This window comes from Camelus dromedarius, chromosome 2 (assembly GCF_036321535.1).
Source record: "Camelus dromedarius isolate mCamDro1 chromosome 2, mCamDro1.pat, whole genome shotgun sequence".
Taxonomy (NCBI): domain Eukaryota; kingdom Metazoa; phylum Chordata; class Mammalia; order Artiodactyla; family Camelidae; genus Camelus; species Camelus dromedarius.
The window spans coordinates 114,521,079-114,546,961 of record NC_087437.1 but is presented as its reverse complement, the minus strand read 5'-3'; the positions used below and the strand labels follow the sequence as shown (position 1 = coordinate 114,546,961).

Below are 25,883 nucleotides of genomic sequence, written 5' to 3'. Positions count from 1 at the left end.
AGTCAAACTGAGATCTGAACCTGAGAATAGTGTCTCAGAAAGCTCTGAGAACTGTTCTGCCCATTAGAAGTCCAAACAGTTACATAAGTTTTTGAGGCAGAGGGCTGTACGTTAAATGATGTATTATTGACAGTTTTCAAAACCCAGATCTACAAAGGGAGTAGAGGATTATGGGTTATCGTGGCCCCTTGAAAGATTAAGAAGGAATATTATCTCCTAAGGAGGTCTGGTTAATGCAGGTGCAAGATACACACTGAAGGAAAAGGAGGAGGCCAAATGGGCAGAGAAAAATTTTATGTTTAAATTTTTCTCATCTTGCCATAAAATATGAATTTTATTTCATCATTGGAGAATTTTATCACATCTATTAATTTGTGGAATAAACGCACATGTTTACTACCTACTGGTTTTGAAGCAGTTATTACACTTGTCCTAAGGTACACAGTTCCATGGCGCCTATAATTTCCTTTGCCGTTGGCTATTTAACCTTAAAGAACTCTACTTGACCCTGGCTTTTCTTATACTTTATGTTTGTTTAGGTTGTTTAATAAGTCTTCCTAAAGGGTAAGAGCATGGACTTTGAGTCCCAGAATCAAATTGTGGCTGAGCTGCTCCGTAGATCTCTAACTCCAAGCAATTTATTTAATCCTATCAAACAAAGTCAGAAACTAGTTAAAGTGGTAAGGACAGATTTTAATCAGTACTGTATTATTGTAGTAGGGAAGGGGTTCCAGCTTGAATTGATCTCAAGTTGGTTTTTACAGAGGTGACTGGATGTTTTAAAGGGAGATTGAAGGAGTGGAGGGGGATATAGGGGCTTGAGTAGAGTCAGGGGAAAATTACAAAGGGCTGGTAAGTGTAAATGCCCATCAGGGCTCCACAGAATCTGGGACACAGAGGCCCTATCCTTTCTAATTTCATTTCAAAGGAATGGCTTTCAGGTCCTGAGTTGTAGGAGATATAGCTATATCTCAAATGGACAGAGGAAGAATTCACAGATTTTAAGTCCTGTTTAGTAAATGCTCTACGACAGGGTGGTAAAGGACCTATTGTTAGCTGTTGGCTAGAACAAATAGTAAATTCTTCTGGCAGCCTGGAGCTCATTAAGGGGGCTGAGTTCATCCTAGGCAAGCAGCACTGAGCTTGTAGAAACTATGTTAATGTTCACATCTTTTAATGTAGGGGGAGGGGAGTGGATGAAGTCAGTTGTGCTCCGTCAGTAGATTTTATGGGCCCAGGCTGAGTTCTACTCAAGAAGAAAGAAGGCTTAGAAGAGCCTAGCTAGAGTTTGGTCAAGAAGAGAATCTTTGCCAATTCCCATCTGGAAAATGGGAGTATACATTATTTTTCTCTCTCATAAAAGGAAAATGGTTGTTTCATTGGCCCCTTTTCTTCCTGTCTTAAATGTACTTGTGTGAGAATGTGATGCCTGGAGCTGCAGCAGCTATCTTGAGATCATGAGGAAACAAACTAAGTGGTGAATTGCTGACTCTCTGAGGATGGTACTGTGGAAAATCAGGAACAGCTTTGATTTTTAATGACATTAGTGAATCTTGGGTCCAAATCTGGGACCATCTATTTCCAGCCCCCCCCCTTTTTCCCAATAAACTTTAAATTTTAGAATAGATTTACTGAAAAGTTGCAAATGTTGTATAGAGATTTACCAAATACCCCACATCAAATTCCCTCTGTTATCAACATCTTACTATTGAAACTGAGCAGGACCCTGTGGGGCCCTCCCAGGTAAAAAAGCTCCTCTGTGTCCCTCATTTCTTGTTTGTAGAAAAAGGCTTTAGTCTCCTAGGTCTTCCTGAGTTCCAAAGAGCAGATAGTTACTAATTAGGGAAGTTAGGGAATGCAGAAATAAAGAAAAAACAAAGGAGAAAGTGAGAATAGTTCATTGATAAAACAGAGTCCCAGTTCCTCCTCAAAGGTAAGAATCTGACAGACATCTTTCAGTTGTTCTTCAGAAACTAAGACACCCACTCACCACCCCTACAGGCTGAGCACAAGCACTAGACAGCAGGCTGGTTGGAACAAGAAGGCTGATGATTGAGATTTCCAAAGCATCAGCAGCCAATCAGAAGAATGACATGAATTCTGCAGCCCTCACCACAAATGTTGCCTTTAAAAGTGCTCCCTTGAAAACCATTGAGGAGTTCAGTCTTTTGAGCATGAGCTGTCCATACTCCTTGCTGGGCCCTGCAATAAATGGTATAATTTCTTTCACCACAACCCGGGCTCACTAAATTGGCTTTGCTGGGGATGAGCAGACCCAAGTTCAGTTTGGTAACACTATGATGGTACATTTGTTATGACTAAGAAACAACATTGGAACAGTAGCGTGAACTGAACTCCAACTTTATTTGGATTTCGTTAGTTTTCCCTCTAATATCCCTTTTCTATTTCCAGATTCCCTCCAGAATATCACATTACATTTAACTGTCATGTCTCCTTCGTTTCCTCTGCTTTATGACAGATTCTCAGTGTTTACTTGTTTTTCATGACCTTTGACAGCTTTTATGAGTACGGTTGTCCCTTGGTATTCAGGATGCCCCCTTGGATACCAATATCCTAGGATGCTCAAATCCCTCATATAAAATGGTCTAGTATTTCCATATAATCTAGGCACATTCTCCCAAATACTTTGTTATCTCTAGATTACTTATATAATTTTTATTTTTAAAATTTTATTTTACTGAATTATAGTCAGTTTACAATGTTGTGTCAATTTCCAGCGTAGAGCACAATTTTTCAGTTACACGTGAACATATATATATATTCATGTCATATTCTTTTTCACCATGAGCCACCACAAGATCCTGTATATATTTCCCTGTGCTATACAGTATATAGATTACTTATATAATTTCTAATACAACGTAAATGCTATATAAGCAGTTGCAGGTGCACAGCAAGTTCAAGTCTTGCTTTTTGGAACTTCCTGGAGTTTTTTTTTTTCCCTAATATTTTGGATCTGCAATTGGTTGAATCCACAGACAAGGGCTGGCTGGACTGGTTAGGTGCTTTTGGGTTTGTCTGATGTTATTTTCCAGGAAGAACTGTTACTGAGTCCAAGCTCGTACTGCTAGCCACACAACAGGCTAATAAATTGCGAGACTAAGTGTTGGGGCAAACAATAGCAACTATTTGGAAAATCAGCATACCGAGAGGATGGTGGATTAGTATACTAGAGAACCATTTCACTCGAGTTAGAATTCAGGCTGCTTTTATACTAAAAGGGGAGGGGGTGTGGCTGGTTGTTGCAGACCTCTTGGTAGGAACACACTCCGGGGGAGATGTGTTAATCCTTTGTTCTTGCAGCTCTCCACATAGTCCTGGTCATGATGCTCCTGTATACCTTCAACAAGACAAATGTTATTTTCTGTTCTGTAACTTTTTATCTCTATATGAATGAAAAGTGCTATGCCTTTAAAGTTCAAGCCTGGGAGGCAGAGCCTTGAGAAAAGGCTGTTAGGTATATCTCAGGCTATAGATAACATTTGTTTACTGTTTAATGACACAAAGGTGTAGAGTCAGCATGACTAAGCACAGGCAACAGAGCAAAAAAATTAGAGTGAAAAGTGTAGCTCCAATTTGGAGTCAGGTTAGTTCTCTGTTACACAAGTGGGATTGTGGATTTTGGAGAGTAATACCACAGAGGTGAAGTACCCTTTCTGTATCTGGGGAACATGCTATCACCATGACTCATCACTGATTATGTTCTAACCACTTGGTCAAGGCAGTGTTTGCCATATTTCTACACTGTAAAGGTACTTTTCCACTGGGCTCTTTTGGAAGTAAGTCAATAATCAAGGTGGGGTGGGGGTGGGGGTAGGAGGGAGCAGAAACCAACCTCCTGCAGGGAGGAGTTGAATCATAGCCGATTGGAATTCTCCTGTAAAGCTGATCCTCTGACAGCTAGGGCAAGAGGGCCAGCAGGGTTAAGTGGGGCTGGGCTGCCCAGCAATTGGGCGAGGCCGAGCCCCGCCCCGAGGAGAGGCGAGGGCAGAGGGCCGAGGCAAAGTCAGCCAAGAAGCGGGGAATGGCCCAGGCTTGCTAGGCCAGAGGGCGAGGCGGAAGTTGGGCGGGGTGGGGTCTGCCCTTGGGGTCAGGCCTGGGACGCGTGCACTTGGCGGTTCCTAGCCTGGAACTACGGTAGGAAAGACTCCGTAGGTCCACTTTTTAGAGCGCAGATTATCTTTACACAGGCCACTGTTTTTTTTTTTTTAACCCTCAGCTCCGCGGTTGGGGGTAGCCAGACCTCGGCTCACTTTGGCGGCTCCGGAAAACAGTGCGCATGCGCACGCCGGTGTGTGGGTGTTGCGGGGCTGGGATTGTGGCGGGGGGGTGGGACAGAGGCCCGCTGCAGAGCGACAGCTCCGCCTGGCGACTGAGGACGTGGGTCAGAGGGGACTCGAGGCGGGCCTGACGGAGCTCAGCCTGTCCCTCTGCTGCTTGGGTGCACTTCTTTAACTTGCGAAAAACCAGCGTGCTGGCTTGCGTCTCCACGTGACCTGAGCCCACCTACTGACGCCGCCGTCTTGGAGCTGTGCCTCCCTGAGCCCTGGCGACTTCCGGGGCGGGCCTCCCGTTGCCCAGGTAACAGGAGCGGCTTGTGCCCCTTCTGTTTTATTTTTTGGTGTGAAAAGGTGAACCGAGTTCGGATAGCGTACTCCCACCAGTCCTGGCATGATGCTGCGCATTATATTAAGGCCTTCATCATCTGGGAGTCGTTCACTTGGCAGATGTCGACCGGAGAAGCCGCTGTGGAGGCGCTCCGGGGACGCGAAGGAGCTTCAGGCCGGGAGTTTGTAACCTGCGGGGTCTGAGGCCTCTCCGGCAGCGGCCGGAATGCGGCGGGGGTGCGGGGAGGTGCAGAGGGTGTCTCCGGGGTCTGAGGACTGCGAAGCGAGGGCAGTCAGTGTCGCTAGCCGAGCTGCCACCCTGGCTCCACGTGCAAGGCTGGCTTGTCGGACCCGGGACCCGCGCGCAGCCAACTTGGGGTGGATCGTTGAACCTTCCAGTGCTGGAGTGGGATAGTGGCAGGGCCTGGAGTTCCTGTTACTCATTTCTGTCTGGTAGTTTTTAGTAACAGTTTTTCAAAACAACTGTATGGTTAAAACGCACATGTATGCGCATAAATAGTATTCATATTATGGCACTTATGTACTCATACATATGTAAGTCACAGAATAGGAGAATACAAAGTAAAGGTAAAAGCCGTTTCCCCTTGCACATTTTTGAATATCTTCCTTAAATCCTCTTGTTTTATAAACATATATAATGTGTTCAAAAGCAAACCCGTAAAGGATCATTGAATTTTTGTTCTGCAACTTTATCTTTTCGCTTAATACCCCTTGGACATTTTTACCTCTTAGCACCTATTTCCTGTTAATGGCTTCATAATACTTTATTACGTGTATTATGCCCGTGTATTTAGTGAATTTTATGCTTCCAAGAAAGACACATGTAGAAACTAATAGTCATTTTAGGTTTTATAATTATCTCTGTGCTTTATCTGCTCCCTTGGCTCTCATTTTCTCCCAAATCTTTGGCAAACTGCTTGTTTAATTAAATTTAGTTCAGGATCTTGGCTTTAAGAACAAACTTTTATTTACTTTACACTGAGGGAGGATTTTCTTTTTTCATAGCAGATGGGGGTTTCATGGCTACTTATATTCAAAGTACATTTAGGTTGATGCAGTAAGTGTTGATTTGCATTGAGATGTGTACGTCACCAAAGCACACAATTAAGAAATGAGTTATGAGGATTTCCAAGATTAATCAACATTTAGTAGGACCTCAAGATAAAACTGTTTTAGAGAGACCAAGATAATGGGCACTCAGTTACTGCACAAGGGGTCATGATTTAGCTCACGGTATAGACAATTTGTACAGAAAACGCTTCTGAGAGATGGTTTACCAACTAATACACGTTTGTATGTTTAAATCCCTATAGGTACAGAGAACAGTGATTATCATACAACTGGAAAGGAAGGCAAAGAAAATGCTTTTTATTTTAGATTGGGCAATTAAACAAACTGCAATTTTAGTATGAAGAAAAGAGGAGGCAGAACAAGCCGGATCAGAAGAAGAAAACTCTTGAGAAACCCCGAATCTAGCAGAGGTATAGTTTGTGGTGAAAAAAGGGATCATTTGTTGATTGGCTTTAACAGACACACGTAGCTTTTCCCAAAGGCACATGGGCAATGTTGAAAGAGAACACTTCTTAAAGAATACTCTTTTTAATAGTGCCCTTGTATTGTGGGAATATGGATATCTTAATTCAACTATGTCTTCACTGGGGCTGACTCCCAGGTTTCTGTTTCCGGTCCTCGTCTCTCTCCTAACCTCTAACTACCTATGGGATATCAATGTTTGGAGATAAATTTATCATTTCAAGTTCAGTGTTACTTAGTCTGAAACTAGTCAAAGTGCTTGGCCAACTAGAAAGTAGTACATAAATGCAGTTGTTACTTTTGGTAAAAGTTAATAACACTCCTAGCTGACCCCAAGCATGGCAGCACCATTCGAGGTAATCTTTGACTATCCTTTGCCTTCTGTAGCCCAGGTCCTACTAATTCTCACCTGCCTTTCCTTCTTTTTTTACTTATTTCCGCTTAATGGAGGTACTGGGGATTGAACCCAGGGCCTCGTGCCCACAATGCACACGCTGTACCACTGAGTGATACCCGCTCCCACCCCTCACCTGGCCTTTCTTCAGTTAACTTTTCCTTCTGTGTTCCACCCAGGGGTGATTTCAGCTGGCTCTTTGCTGGTTTACCACATCCTTGTTTTTCTTCCCTGCTGGTTGTTCCATTTGGGGCTGTCAGTCTCACTTTGATAAGGGACTGGTGTCTCCTTTCCTTTTTGGCTTAGGGGCCTCCAGGGATTCTTACTCCCTGTTGTCTGCTATCCCAGCTCCTGCCTGACATCAGCTCATTTGGTACCTGGCTCCACCCTGCCACTCCGTGTGTTGGAAGTTATGTTCTCTACTCACCACTTTCTGAGCACGCCCCCCACATTTCCTTTTTCCCTTCTCCTTGCTTGTTCAGTTTCTCTCTCACTGAGTTGAGGTCTTATGTTTGGTCATGCCATTTCCTTTTCTCACTGCTGTCACTCTGCTGTTGTGCATATTGGATCTTATTCTTTAAGACCTACTGGTTTTCCAGTTGTTTTTCATGGAAGTCTTGTTTCTCAACTAAAATGTTAACTTATTGAGGATGGAGAACATGTTGAATGTTCTCCACGGTGATTAACATAGTGCTGTGTGTAGTAGTTGCTTATTAAATGCTCATTGATTAAATACTCATACTGTAAAATATGTTCTCTAAGTTGTGATAAAATATTTTGGGAGCTTTGTATTTTGGATCATGCATTTTTTAGAAAACAGCTTTATTGAGGTATAACTGACATAGAATGAATGTCACATATTTAAAGTGTATAATTTGATAAATTTTGACATATGTATGCGCTCAGGGAGCCATTACCCCAATTAAGATAATGAACATTCATCTCCCCAAGAAGTTTCCTTGTTTCCCTTTGTGATCTTTTCATCTTGCCCCTTTTGAACCTTCTCTCCCCCCATGCCCAGCCCACCACTGATCTGCTTTCTATCACTATTGATTTGTCTGTGTTTTATGGTTTTATTTAATCATATAGTGTGCATTTTTGTAATTATTATTATTATGTTTTAAATTGAATTATCCTTGATTTACAATATTGTGTTAGTTTCAGCTGTACAGCATAGTGATTCAGTTATACATACATATATATATATTCTTTTTCATTATAGGTCATTACAAGATATTACATATAGTTCCCTGTGCTAAACAGTAGGAACCTGTTGTTTATCTGTTTTATATATAGTATTTTGTATTTGCTACTCCCAAACTCCTAGTTTATCTCTCTCCTCCCTTTCCCCTTTGGTAACTATAAGTTTGTTTTCTGTGTCTGTGAGTCTGTTTCTATTTTGTAAATAAGTTCATTTGTATCATTTTTTAGATTCCACATATAAGTGATATCATATGATGTTTGTCTTTCTCTGACTTCACTTGGTATGATAATCTCTTGGTCCATCTATGCAAATGTCATTATTTCATTCTTTTTAATGGCTGAGTAGTATTCCACAAATCTATTTCTATATAGATATATCTTTATCCAGTCATCTGTCGATGGACATTTAGGTTACTTCCGTGTCTTGGCTATTGTTAATAGTGCTGCTATGAATATTGGGGTACATGTATCCTTTTGTTTTTTAATTTAATTTTATTTTGGCAGTGGGGGGATAGGTAATTCGGTTTACTTAGTTTTAGAGGAGTTACTGGGGATTGAACCCCCAGGACCTCGTGCATGTTAAGCATACACTCTACCACTTGACCTATACCCTCCCCCTGCATGTATCCTTTTGATTTAGAATTTTCTCTGGATATATGCCCAGGAGTGGAATTGCTGGATCATAGGGTAACTGTATTTTTAGTGTTATAAGTCTATGATTCAGTTTGAATTGTTTTTTGTAAATTGTATAAGATATGATAAAGTTCATTTCTTTTGCTTATGGAGATCCAACTGTTCCAAGCAATATTTCTTGAAAAAACTATCCTTTCTCCATTGATTGCCTTTTCTGTTCCATTGACTTCTTTGTCTTGGTAACAGTATCACACAATCTTAGTTATTGTAGCTTTATAGTAATAAGTTTTGAACTCAGTTTTTCAAAGTGGTTTTGGCTATTCTAGGTCCTTTGCATTTCCATGTGAATAGTTGAATCATCTTGTCAATTTCTCCAAAAATGCCTGCTTGAATTTCCTTTAGGATTGTATTGAATCTATAGATTAGTTTGGGGAGATTTAACTTCTTAGCAATACTGAATCTTCCAACCCGTACACAAGATGTATCTCTCCATTTGCTTAGGTTATTCATTTAAGAGCTTTAAAAATTTTTTAGTTTTAATTGTATTAAGGTATACGTAACATAAAATTTACCATTTTAACAATTTTAAAGTGTAGTTCAATAATGTTAAGTACATTTAGATTGTTGTGCAGCCAGTCTTCAGAATTCTTGAGGAACTCTATACTCATTAAATAATAACCCCACATGCCCCACTCCCCCCAGCCCCTGGCAGCTACCATTCTACTTTTTGTCCCATGAACTTGACTATTCTGGATACCTCATATAAGTGGAATGATACAGCATTTGTCTTTTTGTGAACATCTTATTTCATTTATTGAAAATTATTGAAATGCCCTTAGGGTTTATCTATGAAGCATGTGTCAGCAGGATTGGTTCCTTCTGAGAGCTGTAAGAGAGGGGTCTGTTTTAAGCCTCTCTTTTTGGCTTCTTCTCCCTTTGTTCCTTTGTCATCTTCCTTCTGTTTATGCCTGTGCCTAAATTTTCCCTTTTTATAAAGACACCAATCATACTGCATCAGGGTTCCTTCTGATGACATCATTGTAACTTGATTACCTCTGTAAAGACCCTGTCTCTACATAAGGTCATATTCTGAGGTACTGAGGATTAGGACTTCATCATATGAATTTTAGGATACACAATTCAACTCATAATAGATGCCTTTTATTTATTTTTCTTTCCTTATTGCACTGGCTAGAACCACTAGTGCAGTGTTGAGCAGAAGTGGGGGGAACAGACATCCTTGTCTTGTTCCTGATTTTGGAGGGAAGGCACTTAGTTTTTCATCATTGAATATGTCATCTGTAGGTTTTTTGTTAGAAATTTTTTATCAGATTGAGAAAGTTCCCTTTTTTCCTTGTTTGCTGCGAGTATTTATCAGGAATAAATGTTAGCTTTTATTAAACACTTTTCCCGCATCTTTGAGGTGGTCATATGGTTTTTCTATTTTACTTTACATTATTTGTGCATGTTTTAAAATTTATTCCCATTTATTATATGACTGAGACGGTTCATCAGAGATTTACTTTTTAAATGGTGAAAAGGAATTATATTGTGATTTTATACGGTGAAACGCTAATTATATAGTGATTTTAATCATCAGTTTTTCTTTCCGCTCTTGATTAGTGAATGAGAGCTACAAGCCTGAATTTATAGAGCTTAAGAAGTGGCTGAAAGATAGGAAGTTTGAAGATGCAAATTTAATACCTGCTCGTTTTCCAGGTGAGGTCTGGCATTCAGCTCGCACGTGAGAGACGTGGGCACAGGTGATGGGAAAGTGGGGGTGATTCTTGCACGTGGGCTGTGTTCTCTCTGGAAGCACATCTTCTGTTGCGTGTTAGGCTTCTTGCCTTGTAGCTGTAATATTTATTTAATCGTTACCTTTTTCTAAAAATGAGTTAACGTGGCTCGTGGAGAGAAATTCCAAAATGGTGAAGTGAAATTAAAAGTTAAAAAAAGAGAAATGAGAGTAGACAAATAAGATGAAGGCGGGGATGAGGATACCAAACAGAGCTATATGATTTTATGATTGTACTTTATGGTGGTGAACTGTATTTGTCAGCTTCTGACAGAGTGTTTAACTTTCTGTTTCTGTGTGTCAATAAACAGTAAGTAAAACCCATACTTTTACATTTTACTGGATGGAGCTCTTTCTTTTTTTTTCTCCTTGAAGTATAGACAGTTAATACTGTGTCAGTTTCTGGTGTGCAGCACAATAGTTCAGTCATACATGTAGATACATATACTCCTTTTCATGTTCTTTTTCGTTATAGGTTACCACAAAGTAGTGAATATAGTTCCCTGTGCTATACAGTAGGAACTTGTTGTTCATCTGTTTTATATATAGTGGTCAGTATCTGCTGGATGGAGTTTTTAATGAGATGACCAAGAGGAAATTGTGTCAGGAGAGGACTCGCTGTGCCTAAGGCCTGCCTGCTCTTTGCGTGGATGTCACTTTGCCTTAAGAAGGGTAGATCTAAAATCATTAAGCAGGAATTGGCATGTGGTTTAAATGGAATGCCTGAAAGTAAGTAATCTGTCTATAATTTGGAGCAGTGAAAAGTTACCAGTTTTAAAAGTGGAAACAGCTTTCTCTGGGCCCGTCTCCAGATTCGTGGTCATGGAGGAGCTAAAGCAAAGCGGTTCGGCAGTGGTCAGAACCCAGTGCTTTTCAGAACCCAGTGCTTACAGTTCTGGGGGCAAGGAGCCTCCTGTTTAGCTTGAGCTGCTGTGACAAATTGTCATAGGCTGGTGGCTTAAACAATTTCTCACTCACAGTTCTGGAGGCTGGGAAGTCCAAGATCATGGTCCGGGCAGATTCAGCATCTGGTGAGGACCGATTCTTGCTTTGTAAATTGCTGTCTTCTTGTGTCCTCATGTGGTGGAGAGCTGGGAGATGGAGCAGGCTCTCCTCTCTCTTCTCGTATAGGCACTAAATCCCATTCATGAGGGCTGTACCCTATGACCGAGTCACTTACCATAAGCCCACCTTCTAATGCCATTGCATTGGGGGTTAAGAAATCAACATTTGAATTTGGGGGAAACAAACATTTAGTCCACAACACCTTCCCTAAGTGCTTCCTGTATCTCTAGCTCTTAATCAGAGTGTGATTGGAGGCAATGTTTATGGCAGTCTGACAAAGTGTACAGGATTCTAGGGAATTAATCTTAGTTTGTGGAGGGCAGGGCAAGGCTCCTAAGTTGCAGGCAAGATTCAGTCTCTAGACTCTGACCTGATTTATGCTTTGGGAACTGGCTGAGTATTTCCTTTTAACACTGGCCAAAAGCACTGGCCAAATCCTCCCAGATAGCAGAATCATAAGGCAGTGGGAAGTCTGTAATAAGCTTCACTTTTGTAAGATCCTAATGGCCTCTTCCCACCTTGCCTTAGCAGGTGCAGATTACTGTGATCTGTTTTCTGTCTGTTGAGCATTATATTATAGACATATAGGTATCTTCCAGATTTATTCCATATGCTAAGTTCTTCTCATATCTGTTCAGAGAGAAATTTCCACATAAATTAGCACATGAATTTTTTAAAGGATGATCCCGCAGAGAAAAACCCTCCCTTTAGTAATTGGTTTCAGAAAGGGTTCTGACCCACTGGGCTGATTAACTCCATCATGGGACACAGAGAAGAAATTAAATAAGTTCTTTAAACCAAAACCTTGTGTTTGAGCAGACCGTATGCTTCTAGGTGGGGAGATGACTCATCAAATCAAACTCGCCAGACACCTGATTCAGGACTGGAGGCGGGCACTCTCTCCAAGAACCAGGAGCTCCCATTGGTCCCGCAGGCACTGATCTTTGCAGAATTGTATTCCCTCCCAGCTGAGAGAAGAAAGTCAAGAACTATGAATTTGAGGAGTAGAGACTCCCTGTAATAATTGTAGGTCATACTGGACCTCTGCCTGCCAGAAAACCTTATCCGACGGTGCAGTAGGAGGGCAGCCTTGGGCGTGGGAGGGGTGAACTTCTGCATGTCGGTGGCGTTGACAGTACAGCTGGTGAAGGTTCTGTTGTAACTGCTCTGGCCAAGGCCCTGGCTTGCAGGGAGCAGCTGGCCCTGGACCTACCCTGTTGAGCTCATCCTTTCAAAGAGAGCGTGGCTAATGGGTTGCCTGGTTGGGGAGGGGTGGGTGTGGTCAGCAGGCTTTGTGGGACCTGAGTGGGCTTTACTAGGCAGTCAGTCAAAGACTGGAGATCACTACTGGGGAAAGCTGGGTCTGGTAGTGGGTAAAAGTGGCCTGAGGGTCCAGCCTCTGAGGTTGGGTGGGCATGAGGAGGAAGCCTCAACCCCAGCTGGTGGGGTAGGTAGGCCCCCCGGGGGGAGGGTCCAGCTTAAAGTTTCCTGTAAGAGACCCAGCAGCAGATCTGTATAAAGTTGACAATCTTTAGATGCCAACACTGAAGCTGACTTTGCCTTTCAAAGATTATAAGCCGGAAAGGAGGTCGGGACGTTTTCCAGAACAACCTCTTAATCCTCTGTTTCCCCTGGGAGTCAAAGGATTCGAGACTCCCAGCTTTGGCTTACTGTAATTTTGAAGTTCATCCACATCTTTTTATTCAAAACAGTGTCTTTAAGATCTTAAGATAGAGTAGGATTTACCCTTTTTCTTTCTTTGCATTCCTAGGTACAGGAAGAGGCCTGATGAGCAAAACATCCCTACAGGTGAGAGTTTCTTTCTTCAAACCCAAAGTAGATTTTGCTGCTTAATTTTTGTGGTTCAGATCACATGAAGTAAAAATATTTTAGACATACAGGATTTTTTTTTTTGAGTATAGTTCTGTCAGTTAGAATTAAATCTTGCTGCATTAATGAGACAAATCCAGAGTAACAGAGCGGAAGTTTACTTTGCTGTGGTGTAAACAAGCCTGGATAGGCAGACCTGGCTGGTGTGGGGGTCGCAGGGACTCCACCCATCTCTGTGCACATCCTTAGAGGGAGCCCCGCACCCTCAAGTCCAGGCTGGAGCTCCCGGAGCTTGAGCAGCAGGACAGAGCAAGGGGGTGAAGAAGGGCACACTTCCTCTCATCCAGGAAATTCCAGCTCTGTCTCATCTACCGGCAACCAGGTGCACAGCCCCAGCTGGCTGCGGAAGCACCATGCCCTTCAGATGGGGTCGCATTAGGGTGGAGGAGGAGAGAGGGCCCATTGGGGTAGGCAGTCAGCAGTCTGGCACAAGAAGTTTTGTAAATCTGATCATATTTTAAATGTGTTGGGGGTGGGGTGGGGTGGAGGGGGAGCTGCTCACATCTGAGCATCATGTAGTAAGTGGAGCCCAGCCACCCAGCAAGCAGCGGGAGGAGGCCCCCGAGCCTTTCCTGGGATTGCCTTCCGCCGAGCAAGGCTCCTAAGCCTCTGGGCTTGTTTCCTCACCCGGTAAGCGAGGAGGTCAATGACGCAGATGCACCCCAAGGTCTCTTTTAGTTCTTCTGTGCTATTTAAAGGACACCTGATGTACAATTTTTTTAGAGCTAGAAATTAGATCCTTAATTTATTTTTAATTATTTTAATTTATTATTCAAAAAATTAATTATTTTTAATTCCTTAATTTATATAAAATCCAGCTATGTACGTATGTTTAGCCTAAAGAGTGGTAGCTTTCAGTGTGGTAATTCGGTTATGCTATTTTAGTTTTTTTTATTAAACATTTTAATTTGTAAAATATACATAACATAGAATTTATTACCTTAACCATTTTTAAGTATACAGTTCGGTAGTATTAAGTACTTCACGTTGTGCAATATTTTGGTTTTTGAGGGGCGGTATATGACTTTATTCTGTAGCAGAATTTGGGGAGGAGAAATATACCTCTCGTGAATAGAGCAGTGACTGTGTGTGGTTTTCATTTGGATCATGAAATGATAATTGGCAGTTGCTTTACCAGTACTTTCAAATGTGGCTTTTTTGTTAAGACTTTTTGAAGATTCAGACATATTTTACACATCGTGAAATGCACAGATATTGTGTCCAGTTTGATGAGTTTTGACGATGAAGAAATTTACCCCAGTCAAGGTATAGGACATTTTATGAAATGGCCGTTTTTTGAATCGGAAAGTCATGGGATCCCGGAGCAGGAAGGGATTGTAGTGGTCATCCCAGCTCAGTCCTTGTTTGCAAATGAGGAGACCAGAGATTGAACCCAGAGGATTTTTGGCTGAGATTTTTAACGAAATTAGATGTCAGTTATGATAAAAAGCAGGATCCCTTATGTTTGGCTTCTGAGTGCTTGATTTGTTTCTGGTGTCTATTCCTTGACATCTTAATTTTTCTTTCTATGTTTCTATCTCCGTGGGAGAAACTGAAAATTATGCTTTTGCAGGTGGTAAAATGAGACCCTGGTGCTGGGTGGGCTGCCCTGTCTTCAGCTAGTTGGCGCAGGTTGTATGGGGGGCAGGCCGTTGCTGGGAACAAATCCTGGACACGTGGATTTCCCTGGAAGAATTTTTTTGAGTAGTTTCTGTCTGTTGCCTGTAGGTCATACTATTTCCTGGCCTAAGAACATGAAGGAACAATATGATTTGAGTTGTCAGAGTATTTACATGTTCCTTTCTGGTGAAAGGTTGACTGGTGATGGGTGTCTTGTTGGGGTGGTACCTGGCGTGGGAGTGGCCTTGCCTGCATCTGCGGACTCAGAGGCTGGGGAGCCAGTCTCTGGTGGTCTGTGGTTCGGCTCTCCTGCGTTCTTAGTAGATGATTGTGCAATCAGGGCCTTTAACAGACTCACACAGGTCCTTCCCAAAGTATGGATGTTCTAAACTTCACTTTCTTTTTGGTAAGGCGGGACAGATGATTATCTCGTTGCCTGAGAGTTGCCTGCTGACCACAGACACCGTGATTAGAAGCTACTTAGGGGCGTACATTGCTAAGTAAGTGACTGCACACCTGCTCATCTGGGACAAGTGCTTCTCCTTTGAAGTCTCTGTCATTGGCAAATATATCATCCAAGACATGGTTTGTTAGAACACAGTCCCTGTGTATAGCTGATCAGTATCTGAAGTGATTTGAAAGGTTTACTCTGTTATGTGAAATTGGTTCTTAATTCACTGTAAACTGCATTTTTAAGGTTTTTAGTAGGCTGCCTGGGACGTGAGTTTGAATCCTGATCTAACCTTACTAGAAAATGAGGATTAAATGGGATAATAGACATAAATGATGACTGAGTGCCTTGACTCATGGTACTGTCCTCCATCAGAGTAGGTTCTGACGAATGTTATTTACCCTTTTTAATTTTTACCCTTATTGTACTTACTTGAAATTTCTTTTAGCTATGAAGAGCTGTTGACAGTATGAAAGAGTTGGTTTTATTTGGCATAGAAGAGAGGAGGTCAATGTGGGAGCTGAGAACTATTTTCTGGCTTCTTTTACAGCGGGCCTCCGTTTTGGGGGACTTCTGAGAACAGAGCGAGTGAGATTCTCAGCATAAGGGGTTTCTAAATTAGAAGGGTTGAAAGATTGTATTGTTTCTCAATCCAGAGTAAGTTCTGGACCCTTTTCCCCCTGGCTTACTTTGGTAAGAGGGCTGATGTATTTTCATTGGCCTGAGTAAAGGCAAGGGTGCTCATAGTATTAACATTTTCTGTATCCTTCTGAAATTTTGGATAGAATGCATGGTATCTGTACTTTGAAGGATTAATGAAAACCTTTCTGAATACATTCATGCAACATGAGATCTTTTTATTGGTAACAAAAATACTGCAGTGTATAATTTGCAATAGGATGGATAAATTTAAGACAAGAGCTTTAGAACTGTAACAAGTATATAATGAGCATATTCAATTGTCTGCCTAGGTTAGTATCGTACAATAGAACTTTGTGCAGTGATTGAAATGTTTCACTTTGCAGTGTCCAGTGTGGTAGCCACTAGCCAGCCACATGTGGCTGATGAGCACTTGAAATGTGGCTTGTTTGACTGAGGAATTGAATTTTCAATATTATTTAATTAAAAAAATTAAAATTGAAATAGCCATATGTACCCAGTGGTTACTGTGTTGGAGGGGTCACTTCTAGGTTCTTTCCACCAATTGCCCCCCGCCCTCCCAAGTTTTATACCCTTAACCAAGAGAAACACGTGGACTTCAGCAGAAGCTTTAAAACTGAAGAACCAAGTTGGAAGCAAAGAGGTTTTTCGAAAAAGAATCTCTTGCCAACAAAGCTGGAACTTGGGTTAGTTGAAGCCGTTCTTGTATCACTGTGACTTGTTCACAGCATTTGTACTGGGGTGCGGTCCAGGGAGGGAGGCCTTGAGGAAGGAAGGCCCTCTCTTGGGTGCAGTAAGTAAACTTGGAGTGTACTGCCAGCTTGGCCACAGTCCCTCTGGGGGCAGAACTAGGCACTAGATGTCTGTATCTTTTGCTTACTCCATATTTTGAATGAAAGTAATCCCTTTAATCTCTGGCTTTTCATTTGAAAAGGTGGCAGCCTCCTCCGTCTCCCCTGCTGGCTCTGTGCGCCTTTCTGGTTTCAGAAAAGCATGCTGGGAATCAGTCGCCCTGGAAGCCTTACCTGGAGGTGTTACCAGAGGCCTACACCTGCCCTGTTTGTTTGGAGCCGGAAGTGGTGAATCTTCTTCCCAGACCTCTGAAAGCAAAGGCCAGAGAGCAGAGAACCCATGTGCGGGAGTTCTTTACCTCCTCCAGAGGCTTTTTCTCTTCCCTGCAGCCTCTGTTTTCCCAGGCTGTCGAGAGCATCTTTAGCCACAGCGCCCTCCTGTGGGCTTGGTGCACCGTCAACACCAGGGCTGTGTACATGAAGCGCCCGCCGAGGCCCTGCCTTTCTGCAGAGCCAGACACCTACGCGCTCGCCCCCTACCTGGATCTGCTGAACCACAGCCCCCGCGTCCAGGTGAGCCGCTAACAAGGGGACCCGTGTTCTGTTTCAGTAGGAGGGACTCTAACGTGTAGAACCTGTGACGAGGAATCGTAAGCGAAACCCCAGGGAAAGGTGCCGCTGGTCAACCTCCCGCCGTCAGGTGTGCTCCCGTCCTTCCTCCCAGGGCTTTGTTCCTTTGCCCTGTTTTCCCCCTCTGCTCTCCACGCCCACAGAGCCTGGTGCTGTATTCCCTGGATGGCCTGAACCAGCAGCTCCCCCGACCTGATCCCCCACCCCCGGCCATGGTGCAGCGGCCCCCTTCCTCTTTCCATACATGGGAGTAAAGTCTCGCTTGCTTTCCTGTCCCTTTCCCTGTGTCACGTGGTGGCATCGCTGTCAGGATTGACCCTTGCTGTGATCACTGACAGACTCACTCCTTCCGCCGGGCGCTCTGCAGTCTTAGAGGACGGGGACCTTGCCTTGTTCCTTTCTGTAACCCCACGGCCTGACACCTAGTAGGCGTTTGCTAAATATTTTCTGAATGGATGGATATTTTTGGGACATCATTAAGGAGTCCTGCTTTGGGAGTCAGAGATCTCCCCTCTGGCACATTAAGGAGGTGATTGTATCTGCAGGACACAGTGGGGTCAAGGTCTGGCTTTGGGGCAGTGGATGTCTGTGTATCAGCTAACCCATAACCTGTTCAGGGTGTGCTGGGAGGCACACTGGCGGGGACCCGCACTCACACTGTCCTCTTCACGACCCACATGAAGGTCAAAGCCATCTGGTTAACCACGTGCCTGTGAGAGGAGAGCGTGGGGAGACCCTACTGCTTTCTTCGGCTAGGGCCATCTCCTTGCCTGTCCGCTCGTTACTTTTGTAGAAAGCTGCATCTCTAACAAAATTAAGCAGAGGAGCCTGAAGTTAGATGGGTGTTTCTGTGGCTGATGTTGATGAAATAAAGTCAGGGGTTGCAGTACATAGGGTGCTGGACACAGGGACTCAGTCCCCATGGGTGTGACTTTATTTTTATCCAGCTGTTAGTGCATTTTTTCTAAACCAGTGCTTTCACAGCTGAGTGTAGCCTGTGGGCATGTGGTCCCAGGGCCCCTGCAAAGCCTAAAATGCTTACTCTCTGGCCTTTTATGGGAAAAGATTGCCAACCCCTGGTGGAAGGTGCGCCACGGCTGGCTTTTGACATAACACTCCAAACCGTGGCCCTAATCTGGTGCTGCAAGGAAGGAGTTCTATCTCGCTGGGATTTGCTGTTTAGTAAGGAGGCCCTGGTGCTTGCACCCACTCCTTGTTGTGGGAGCAGTTAGGTCTTCTTTGTCTTTTCCTCTATGTCTCTTAACTAACAAAACCGTCACTAAATCCATGTGACGGTATCCACCAATACCGTGCTGCCCAAGGGCTGTGTATTGTAGGACCTGGAATTTCACGTGCGGCCTTGGTATCTTTGGGCCTCGCAGGGCCCCAGAGCCCTGACTATGAGTTCCTCTGCTGTCACTGGGTATTTCCCAGCGGGCAAGGCTTCCCACCTGGCTAGTTGCCCTGTCAGCTGGACTAGGTGCATGCCACCTGGTCCTCCATCTGATGGATTTCACCTCCCTGCCAGCCCTCGAAACTATTCAAACAAGCAAATCACATCTTCCCACAGGAACCAGGGGTCACCTCTTGTTCCTTCAAGCCTGCTTCCCGTGGCCCCTGCTGGTCACTCTTCTCTTGAGCGCAGCCCTCCTATGGCCTGCCATGTCCTCCCCTCTACCCTGGGCTGTACGTGTGACCTACAACTGCTGTCACTCAACTGTCCGTTGTCAGGTGTCACGTGTCCGGCCATCAGAGCCCTCAGGTGGGACTCCCTCTCTCACTGATGGGGCGAAGTCGAGGCCAATAAAAGAGGCGGATGTGCGGACGTGGCATTTTTTCTGCATGGAGATCATTTCCCCACGAGTGCTTGAAAGCTGCATCGGGCGTAAATTTATACCATCACTCAATCTGTTTAGTTTTCTACCTTGCTTTAAAAAACTCTTCTACAATTTTCCTTTCTAGGTAAAAGCAGCATTTAATGAGGAAACTCGCTGTTATGAAATTAGAACGGCTACAAGCTGTAGAAAACACGAAGAGGTCTTCATCTGCTATGGTCCTCACGATAACCACCGTCTGCTCCTGGAGTATGGATTTGTTCCTGTCCGTAACCCTCATGCTTGTGTTTATGTCTCAGAAGGTTAGAATTAACTTTGTATCATTTTATCACTAAGATGATACAGTTTTTCTTCCCCATCTGTGGTTAAGTTTTTATAAAAATGGCAAACTCTTAAAATGCATATCGTATTTTCTCCTAGGTAAGGCGAAGCTAATTTTTATTGACCATGTAATTTCAGTGTGGAAGTGAAAACAACAAAGCTTTGCTCGATATTGAGGATAAGAACTGAGAAAATTATTATGCATCAGGGCAGACCATAGAATGGAAGATGAGGAGGACTGCTAGGGGAATTAGAGTATTAACAGACGGAAAGAAACGGAAGTTTTTGTACCGAGACACTGTCACTACAGACAGAATAGGATTAGAGAGCAGCAAATAAAACATATTTCTTATGCACCCACTGTGCGTAAGGCACCGCACGGATCACAGGAGAAGTGTGGTGGTAGCCAGTTCTTGTTTGGTTAATGCTGTGATAAAGCGTGGGTTCAATTCCGGGTCTTTTGTTACCCACCGTCATCATTCGTATTACTCTTTCTAAAGTAATGACTTGCCTATCAAGTTTATGCTATGAAAACTCCAAATACAGTATTAAAAGTAGTACCCAGAGGGCTGGTTTCTTCCCCCTTTCTTTTGAAGCAGCAGAGAAACAGTTTTCTAGGCATTGAAGAAATGGTTAGAGATTTACTGACTGTATAATAGTTTTAATATGAGTTCTAGTGGAAATAGAAACTTGGTCAAGGAGTTACTGCTCTATCCTATAGGCAGAGAAATAATGTTGTTTCTCAAAATGAAATAGAAAAGTGAAAACTGGGTCTTGCTGGCCCCTTAGAAAGAGAGCTTTGAGATTAGCCTCGTGTTATTGAAATAACTTTCGTATTGACCGTGAAATGCTGATTTATTAAATAATTTGAACAAAACTTACACTTTAGTTATTTTTTGCATTTAAAAAATAAATACAAGAAGAAATTTAAAACAGGAAATCCCTCCTTACCCTACTATCCCAAAGAACTTTGTTAATTTTTACATATCCATTTTCAGTTGCTTATGATTACAATTACTAATACTCAGAGAGTTTTGAATTCTGACTTTTAAAAACTTGATCTTGGAAACATCTGTTTGCACAGGGCCTGTACTTTGCACAGTGGCCGTGACTTCCCAGCCGTCCTGCTGGTGTCTTCACTCCCTGATTCTGCCGGTTGGTTTGCTTAGTGGGAGTGGGAGCTGAGGCAGTGGGTGTCTTGTCCCCTGCCTTGGAATTGTAGCTTTTCAAGGGCTGAATGATGCTCTCATTGAGTTGGACTTGAAGAATAGATTTCTTTTTTTTGGGTGTGAATTAGGTAAAATTGTTTACACGTGCCTTGATTGCTGACCGGCAAGAAGGTGAGCTGAGAAGGAACGGTCTGAATTATACCCCAAATCTCAGGCTGATTTTTTCTTTTTTTATGTAGATACCCTTGTTAAATATCTTCCATCGACAGATAAGCAGATGAACAAAAAGATTTCCATTTTAAAGGATCATGACTTTATAGAGTAAGTGCTTCTCACTCTAAGGAATTTTGATGAAAAAAATGGAGGGTTAGGGTTTCCTTACATAGATGTGAGCTACCTCCTGACCCATATCAGGTGACAGGTAGCTGTTTATTGAGGACTTATGTGCAGTCCATTGTGATGGTTGTTATGGGGCACACGAGGAGTGTGAGATGCCTGTCAGGACACTTTTTTGGGGACATAAGATATACGCTTGAAATATTAAATTATGGTTCCAGCAGAGCCCCGTCTGGATTGATGGGTGTGTGTGGCGTTGGGCTACTGCAGCTCAGGTTGGCTGTCGGTCACCCAGCAACGGGCTCTTGGGGTGGGGGTGCCTGGGCGATTCTGCGCCAAATGCAATAAATGGGATTTGAGACCCTTCCTTTCAAATTTTCTTCTAGAGATAAAATTATCTAAACAACACAGCAGGGGTGTGAGAGCCAGCTAGCATGGTGGCCACCGTTTGAGCCTCAGGATAATCTAGATTCTTCATCATTCATCTCAGCCTGGTCCCCTTATCCAAGTTCAGCTTCTTACCCAATAAAAATAGTGTTTTCCTTTTTTTCTTAACACAAAGAACCTTTTGTTACTCAGGCTTTATTCTTGAGTATTTGCAGACTTATTTTTCTCTCTTGTCTTTGTGACTAAGATGGTGGTAACGTTTAGTGGCCTTTTTAAAAAGTGTTTGGCTTTTTAGCCATTTGCCATGGTCTAAAGATGTACCAAGTGACAGATTCGTTTTCCTACTTTAGAAATTTGACGTTTGGCTGGGATGGACCGTCTTGGCGATTACTCACAGCTCTTAAGCTGTTATGTCTGGAAGCTGAAGAATTGTAAGTTCCGTGTGTGTTGGTCATGAACTATTTGGACATAACTTTGGCTTTTTTTGGCTTACATTCAAATGCCCAACTTCAGAGAAGAAAGGAATGCCATTGAATACTGGGGTTGCTTATTCTTGATGTAGCTTGCCCATCTTGTGTGTCTCTTCTGTTTCCACTGTTTTTGGAACTCTGATTTTAGTCATAATCAGAGTACATGGTCCTGAGAACTGGTCTGTACTCAGATATTTCCCCCTGGTGACCTGCAGCTCGTCATTCAGGGTAAACACTTTGGAAAGTATGGGCATTGGCCGTGTGCAGAGGAGAGTCTCTTGAGTAGGTGGGTTTTTCCCGGGAACAAACAGAGCTCCTGACCACAGGCACCACCCTGACCCCTGCTCAGGGAGAGGCCTGGAAGTTTCCATGGGGCTGGCAGGTGGAAGAGCCCCTGGTGGAGATGTGCATCCTGGTCAGGCTCCTTAGCATTCCCGAGAGGCTGTCGGTCCTCCCCTCAGCGTGGGAAGGACCATCAGCACATAGAGCTGAGCACTGCCCAGCCCTAGAGCTCCTGCAGCCTGGGTTCTGGTCAGGGAGTCGGGGGAATAATGCCTACGACTTAGTGAAAGCTCAGGGAGGACTTCCTGAAGGTGGTCGAGCCCCATCCTCCAGCTGTTGGGGAGATTAGATGTGATAATGCCTAGAAGTAGTTGGTGCCCATTCAGTCCTGCCTGTGACGTCACTGTTGATGACATTGCTTGCTTCCTTTTTTGCAGGGACTCAGGGAGAAAAACTACTGCCCGGTCTCAGCACGAAAAATAGTTGTGTCTCTTCTCAGCAGGCGGTGTGTTTTTGTGTAACAGACACTGTGGTTTCTGTATCTGATACGTTTCAGATCAGATTATTGCTCGCTAGAAAACTCAGAGGCAGATCTGTGGTCCATCCAAGTGTGCAGCATTTTAAGGCATGCAGTTTGTCACTGACTCTTTGCTCGCTGTACCTCATCTTTCCTGCTCTCATCTTCCCTTTGTCTTCTTTTCTCTCTCTGTTCATCTTACATTTTATTTTATCTCATGTGTAGCCACGTCAGCTTCTTTAAATCCTTCTTGGGAAAAGGTATGAATCCTTTTCAGACACGTCAACCTCAAATTAAAACTACTGGATGTTTGCCAGAGGTCCCCCCGAGGCCTCTTTTCTTCCCATTGAGTTGTTCCTGACTGTCTGGAGTGGTGTGGCAGGGAAAGCATGTGTTTGGGATTCTGCCTGATGGGTGTGTGATGCTGTTTCTCCCTCTCATTAGCTTTGTCACTTAGGGTGAGTTCTTCACTGTTGTGGATTCTCAGTTTCTTTGTGTCTACCGTGGGTATAACAGTGCTTTCTTTGTTAGGCAGTTGTGAAGATTAAAACAGGTAGTGGTTGCACGTAGAACACTGTGCCCGGCACAGACTAATGTCTTTCCTTACTTCTTTTCCTGAGAACCCCTCTGTTCTGGGGTTGCCACCATCGTCTCTAAAACTAAAGACTTCTAAGACTTGACTTCCTGTGTGGCTTGTCTGATGTTCTGAATTTCTTTTCTTTCTTTCTTTTTTTTTGTTTAAAGCCTACAGCACCTGGTATTCCCAGGTGGTCTCCCATCTGAGTACTCACCAGGCCATACCCTGCTTTGCTTCCGAGATCAGATGAGACTGGGTAAATTCAGGGTGGTTTGGCCGTAGACTGTTCTGAATTTCCCTGTGACCTCTACTCGGATGGTGTGGCCAACCCCTGGCCTTTCCCTCCTCAACCACTTCCGTGTCCAGATTCTCTGCATCCAGACTCTGTGCCTCCTCCCTGCCCGCCTCCCTGGTTGGTGCTTCTCCCTAGACTGTAGATTTGGCTTGGCTGCCTTCTGACTCGGCATCGCGCTGTGGCTCCCTCTTGCCTACCCCCAGATGCCTGCCCTCTTCTGCCTGCAGAGAATTGGCCCCCCCAGCCCACTGAACCCCATTTCCTACAGACTTTTTTAGTATAAAATTGGAATGACCTGCATGGAGAGAAAGGCTTCACTGTAGATCCCTCCTTCCATGTGCAGAGCATTTTACTTTGTGGAACATGTCCTGTTCAGTTTGCCATTTTTTGGGAAAGACTCGCTTGCAGAAAAGGAAAACTGCTGCCTTTGCTCTTTGGTCTTTAGTCCTTTGGCTGTGGACTCACCCCCTTGTCTGTCCCCTGTTCTAGTCCCGTGACCAGGGCATGTGACTCTGCTGACTTACGTGCCAGACACAGGATTGTGATGCTGTCACTCAGTCCCTGCCAGGAGCACCAGGCCCTTCTCTTCTTATCCTCAGGGTTCCCTCTTCTTTCTTAAATACCTTGTCTGCTTCAACACAAGAACCACATGTGGTGGGAGCTTTGAGGAAATGTGCTGATGGAATGAGTTACTATGTTTCTGAAAAAAATAGGAGACGAGAATGTGCATTGTGTTGAAGTGGAAATGCCTTCTTTATTTTTTGAGAACCTGCTGAAATGATCTTACTGAATATTTTGATTCTAGTACATGCTGGAAAAAAGTACTTCTTGGGGAAATAATTTCAGATACAAATGAGAAGACAAGTTTGGACATAGCCCAGAAAATATGTCATTATTTCATAGAGGAGACTAATGCTGTGCTCCAAAAGGTATGCTTCTGGAATATTGCATTCTCTTCTTAAAGAGGTGTTTTGATTAAGAAGTTCTTTTGTGCTTGTTGGATAAGGATAGTCCACCTTATTAGGGTGCTGTTAATGCCTTAATAAATGGATGTTGACATAATCTCTGTGTTTTTTTCATTTTAATTTTTTAAAAATGAAAAAAAATTTTTTAATTGAAGTACCGTCAGTTACAACGTGTCGGTTTCTGGTGTACAGCACAATGTCCCAGTCATGCATATACATACATATATTTGAATCTCTGTGATTTTTGACTGTTAACATGTATCTATACCTTTTAATAGGTAAAGTTATTGCATGAATTCTTGGTAGTAAATTTTTAAGGCACTCTTTCCTTTTCATTTAGTGATTTGTTAATTAAATGAAGAATCAGCTTATTTGAATGAAAACATTACTGGGATTAAAAACTAATTTTAATGAACTTTGCAGATATTGTACTAAGTGAAATAAACCAGAGCACTAAAAGACAAATTTTGTATGATTCTGCTTATATGAGATACCTGGAATAGGCAGATTTATAGGGGCTGAAAGTAGAAGAGAGGTTACCAGGGGCTTGGGGAAGGGGAAGTAGGGAGCTATGTTCAGTGGGTACAGAGTTTCTGTTTGGGATGGTGAAAAAGTTCTGGGGATGGGATACTGGTGATGGTTATATAACGTTGTGAATGTCCTTAGTGCCACTGAGTTGTCCATTTAAAAATGGTCAGAATGTTAAATTTCATGTTTATGTATATTTTACTACACTAAAAAAATAAAAATAATAACTTCCAGGTTTCTCATATGAAAGATGAAGAATCGGCTTTGATAAACCAATTAACTTTGGTAGAAACGCTGTGGACAGAAGAGCTGAAGATTCTCCAGGCCTCTGCTGAGATCCTAACCAGTTTGCAAACAGCTTTTACGTAACCTCACCCAGTTGCATCTGATCACCTCCTGTGCTGGGTGTGACTTCTTAAACATTTTTAAAATAAAGTTTATTTTATATAGAATTATTTACAGTCAATGAAGAGTTTTTATTAAACAATTATATACTTAATCCTATTCTGCTTTTTCTTTGTTTGCGGGGTGGCGTGCTGGCTGCTCGGGACGTTGGAGAGTACCTGCAGGTGAGGATGGGTGTGCTGTCCTGACGGCATTTCAGGTGCTCTCAGAGTAAACAGCCCTGGAGGAAGCAGTCTGAGGAAAGTATCAACTGTAACAGGAGAGGAGGCTGTGAGGGGCCAGGAGTTGGCCCGGGGCTCTGTGTGTGGTCTTCTGTTGGGTGTCCTGCTTCTCATCTGACTCAGCAGCTGTAAAAGGGCAAGAAGTCGTGCTGTTTTATGCTCTGATGCTGCAGGTTTAGGGGTTGGGGCCTGTGGCGGTGGGTGGCTTTGGAAAGGGGAATGGGAGGGGCGCACCGAAGTCCTGGGTCCCAGCCGGGCTCC

General features: G+C 43.3%; 1 protein-coding gene and 1 pseudogene across 8 annotated transcripts; one reads left to right on the top strand and one right to left on the bottom strand.

The window, feature by feature from the left end:
• The first annotated feature begins 4,102 nt into the window (after nucleotides 1–4,102).
• SETD4 (SET domain containing 4) lies at nucleotides 4,103–25,451 on the top strand. Of its 8 annotated transcripts, none has more exons than XM_031459323.2 (11): nucleotides 4,103–4,158; nucleotides 5,963–6,130; nucleotides 10,036–10,131; nucleotides 13,044–13,081; nucleotides 15,194–15,282; nucleotides 16,828–17,257; nucleotides 19,277–19,451; nucleotides 20,879–20,960; nucleotides 21,713–21,793; nucleotides 24,309–24,432; nucleotides 25,231–25,451. In XM_031459323.2, the coding sequence occupies exons 2-11, from the start codon at nucleotides 6,058–6,060 to the stop codon at nucleotides 25,363–25,365; spliced, it is 1,323 nt and encodes a 440-aa protein (XP_031315183.1). In that variant the 5' UTR covers nucleotides 4,103–4,158; nucleotides 5,963–6,057; the 3' UTR covers nucleotides 25,366–25,451. The 8 variants fall into 8 exon arrangements, with proteins under 8 accessions (XP_031315183.1, XP_031315169.1, XP_031315180.1 ...); XM_031459309.2 differs by lacking the exon at nucleotides 4,103–4,158 and adding an exon at nucleotides 4,348–4,602; XM_031459320.2 differs by lacking the exon at nucleotides 4,103–4,158 and adding an exon at nucleotides 4,609–4,810.
• Nucleotides 23,374–23,492, bottom strand: LOC116155798 (5S ribosomal RNA; annotated as a pseudogene).
• Nucleotides 25,452–25,883: the final 432 nt, after the last annotated feature.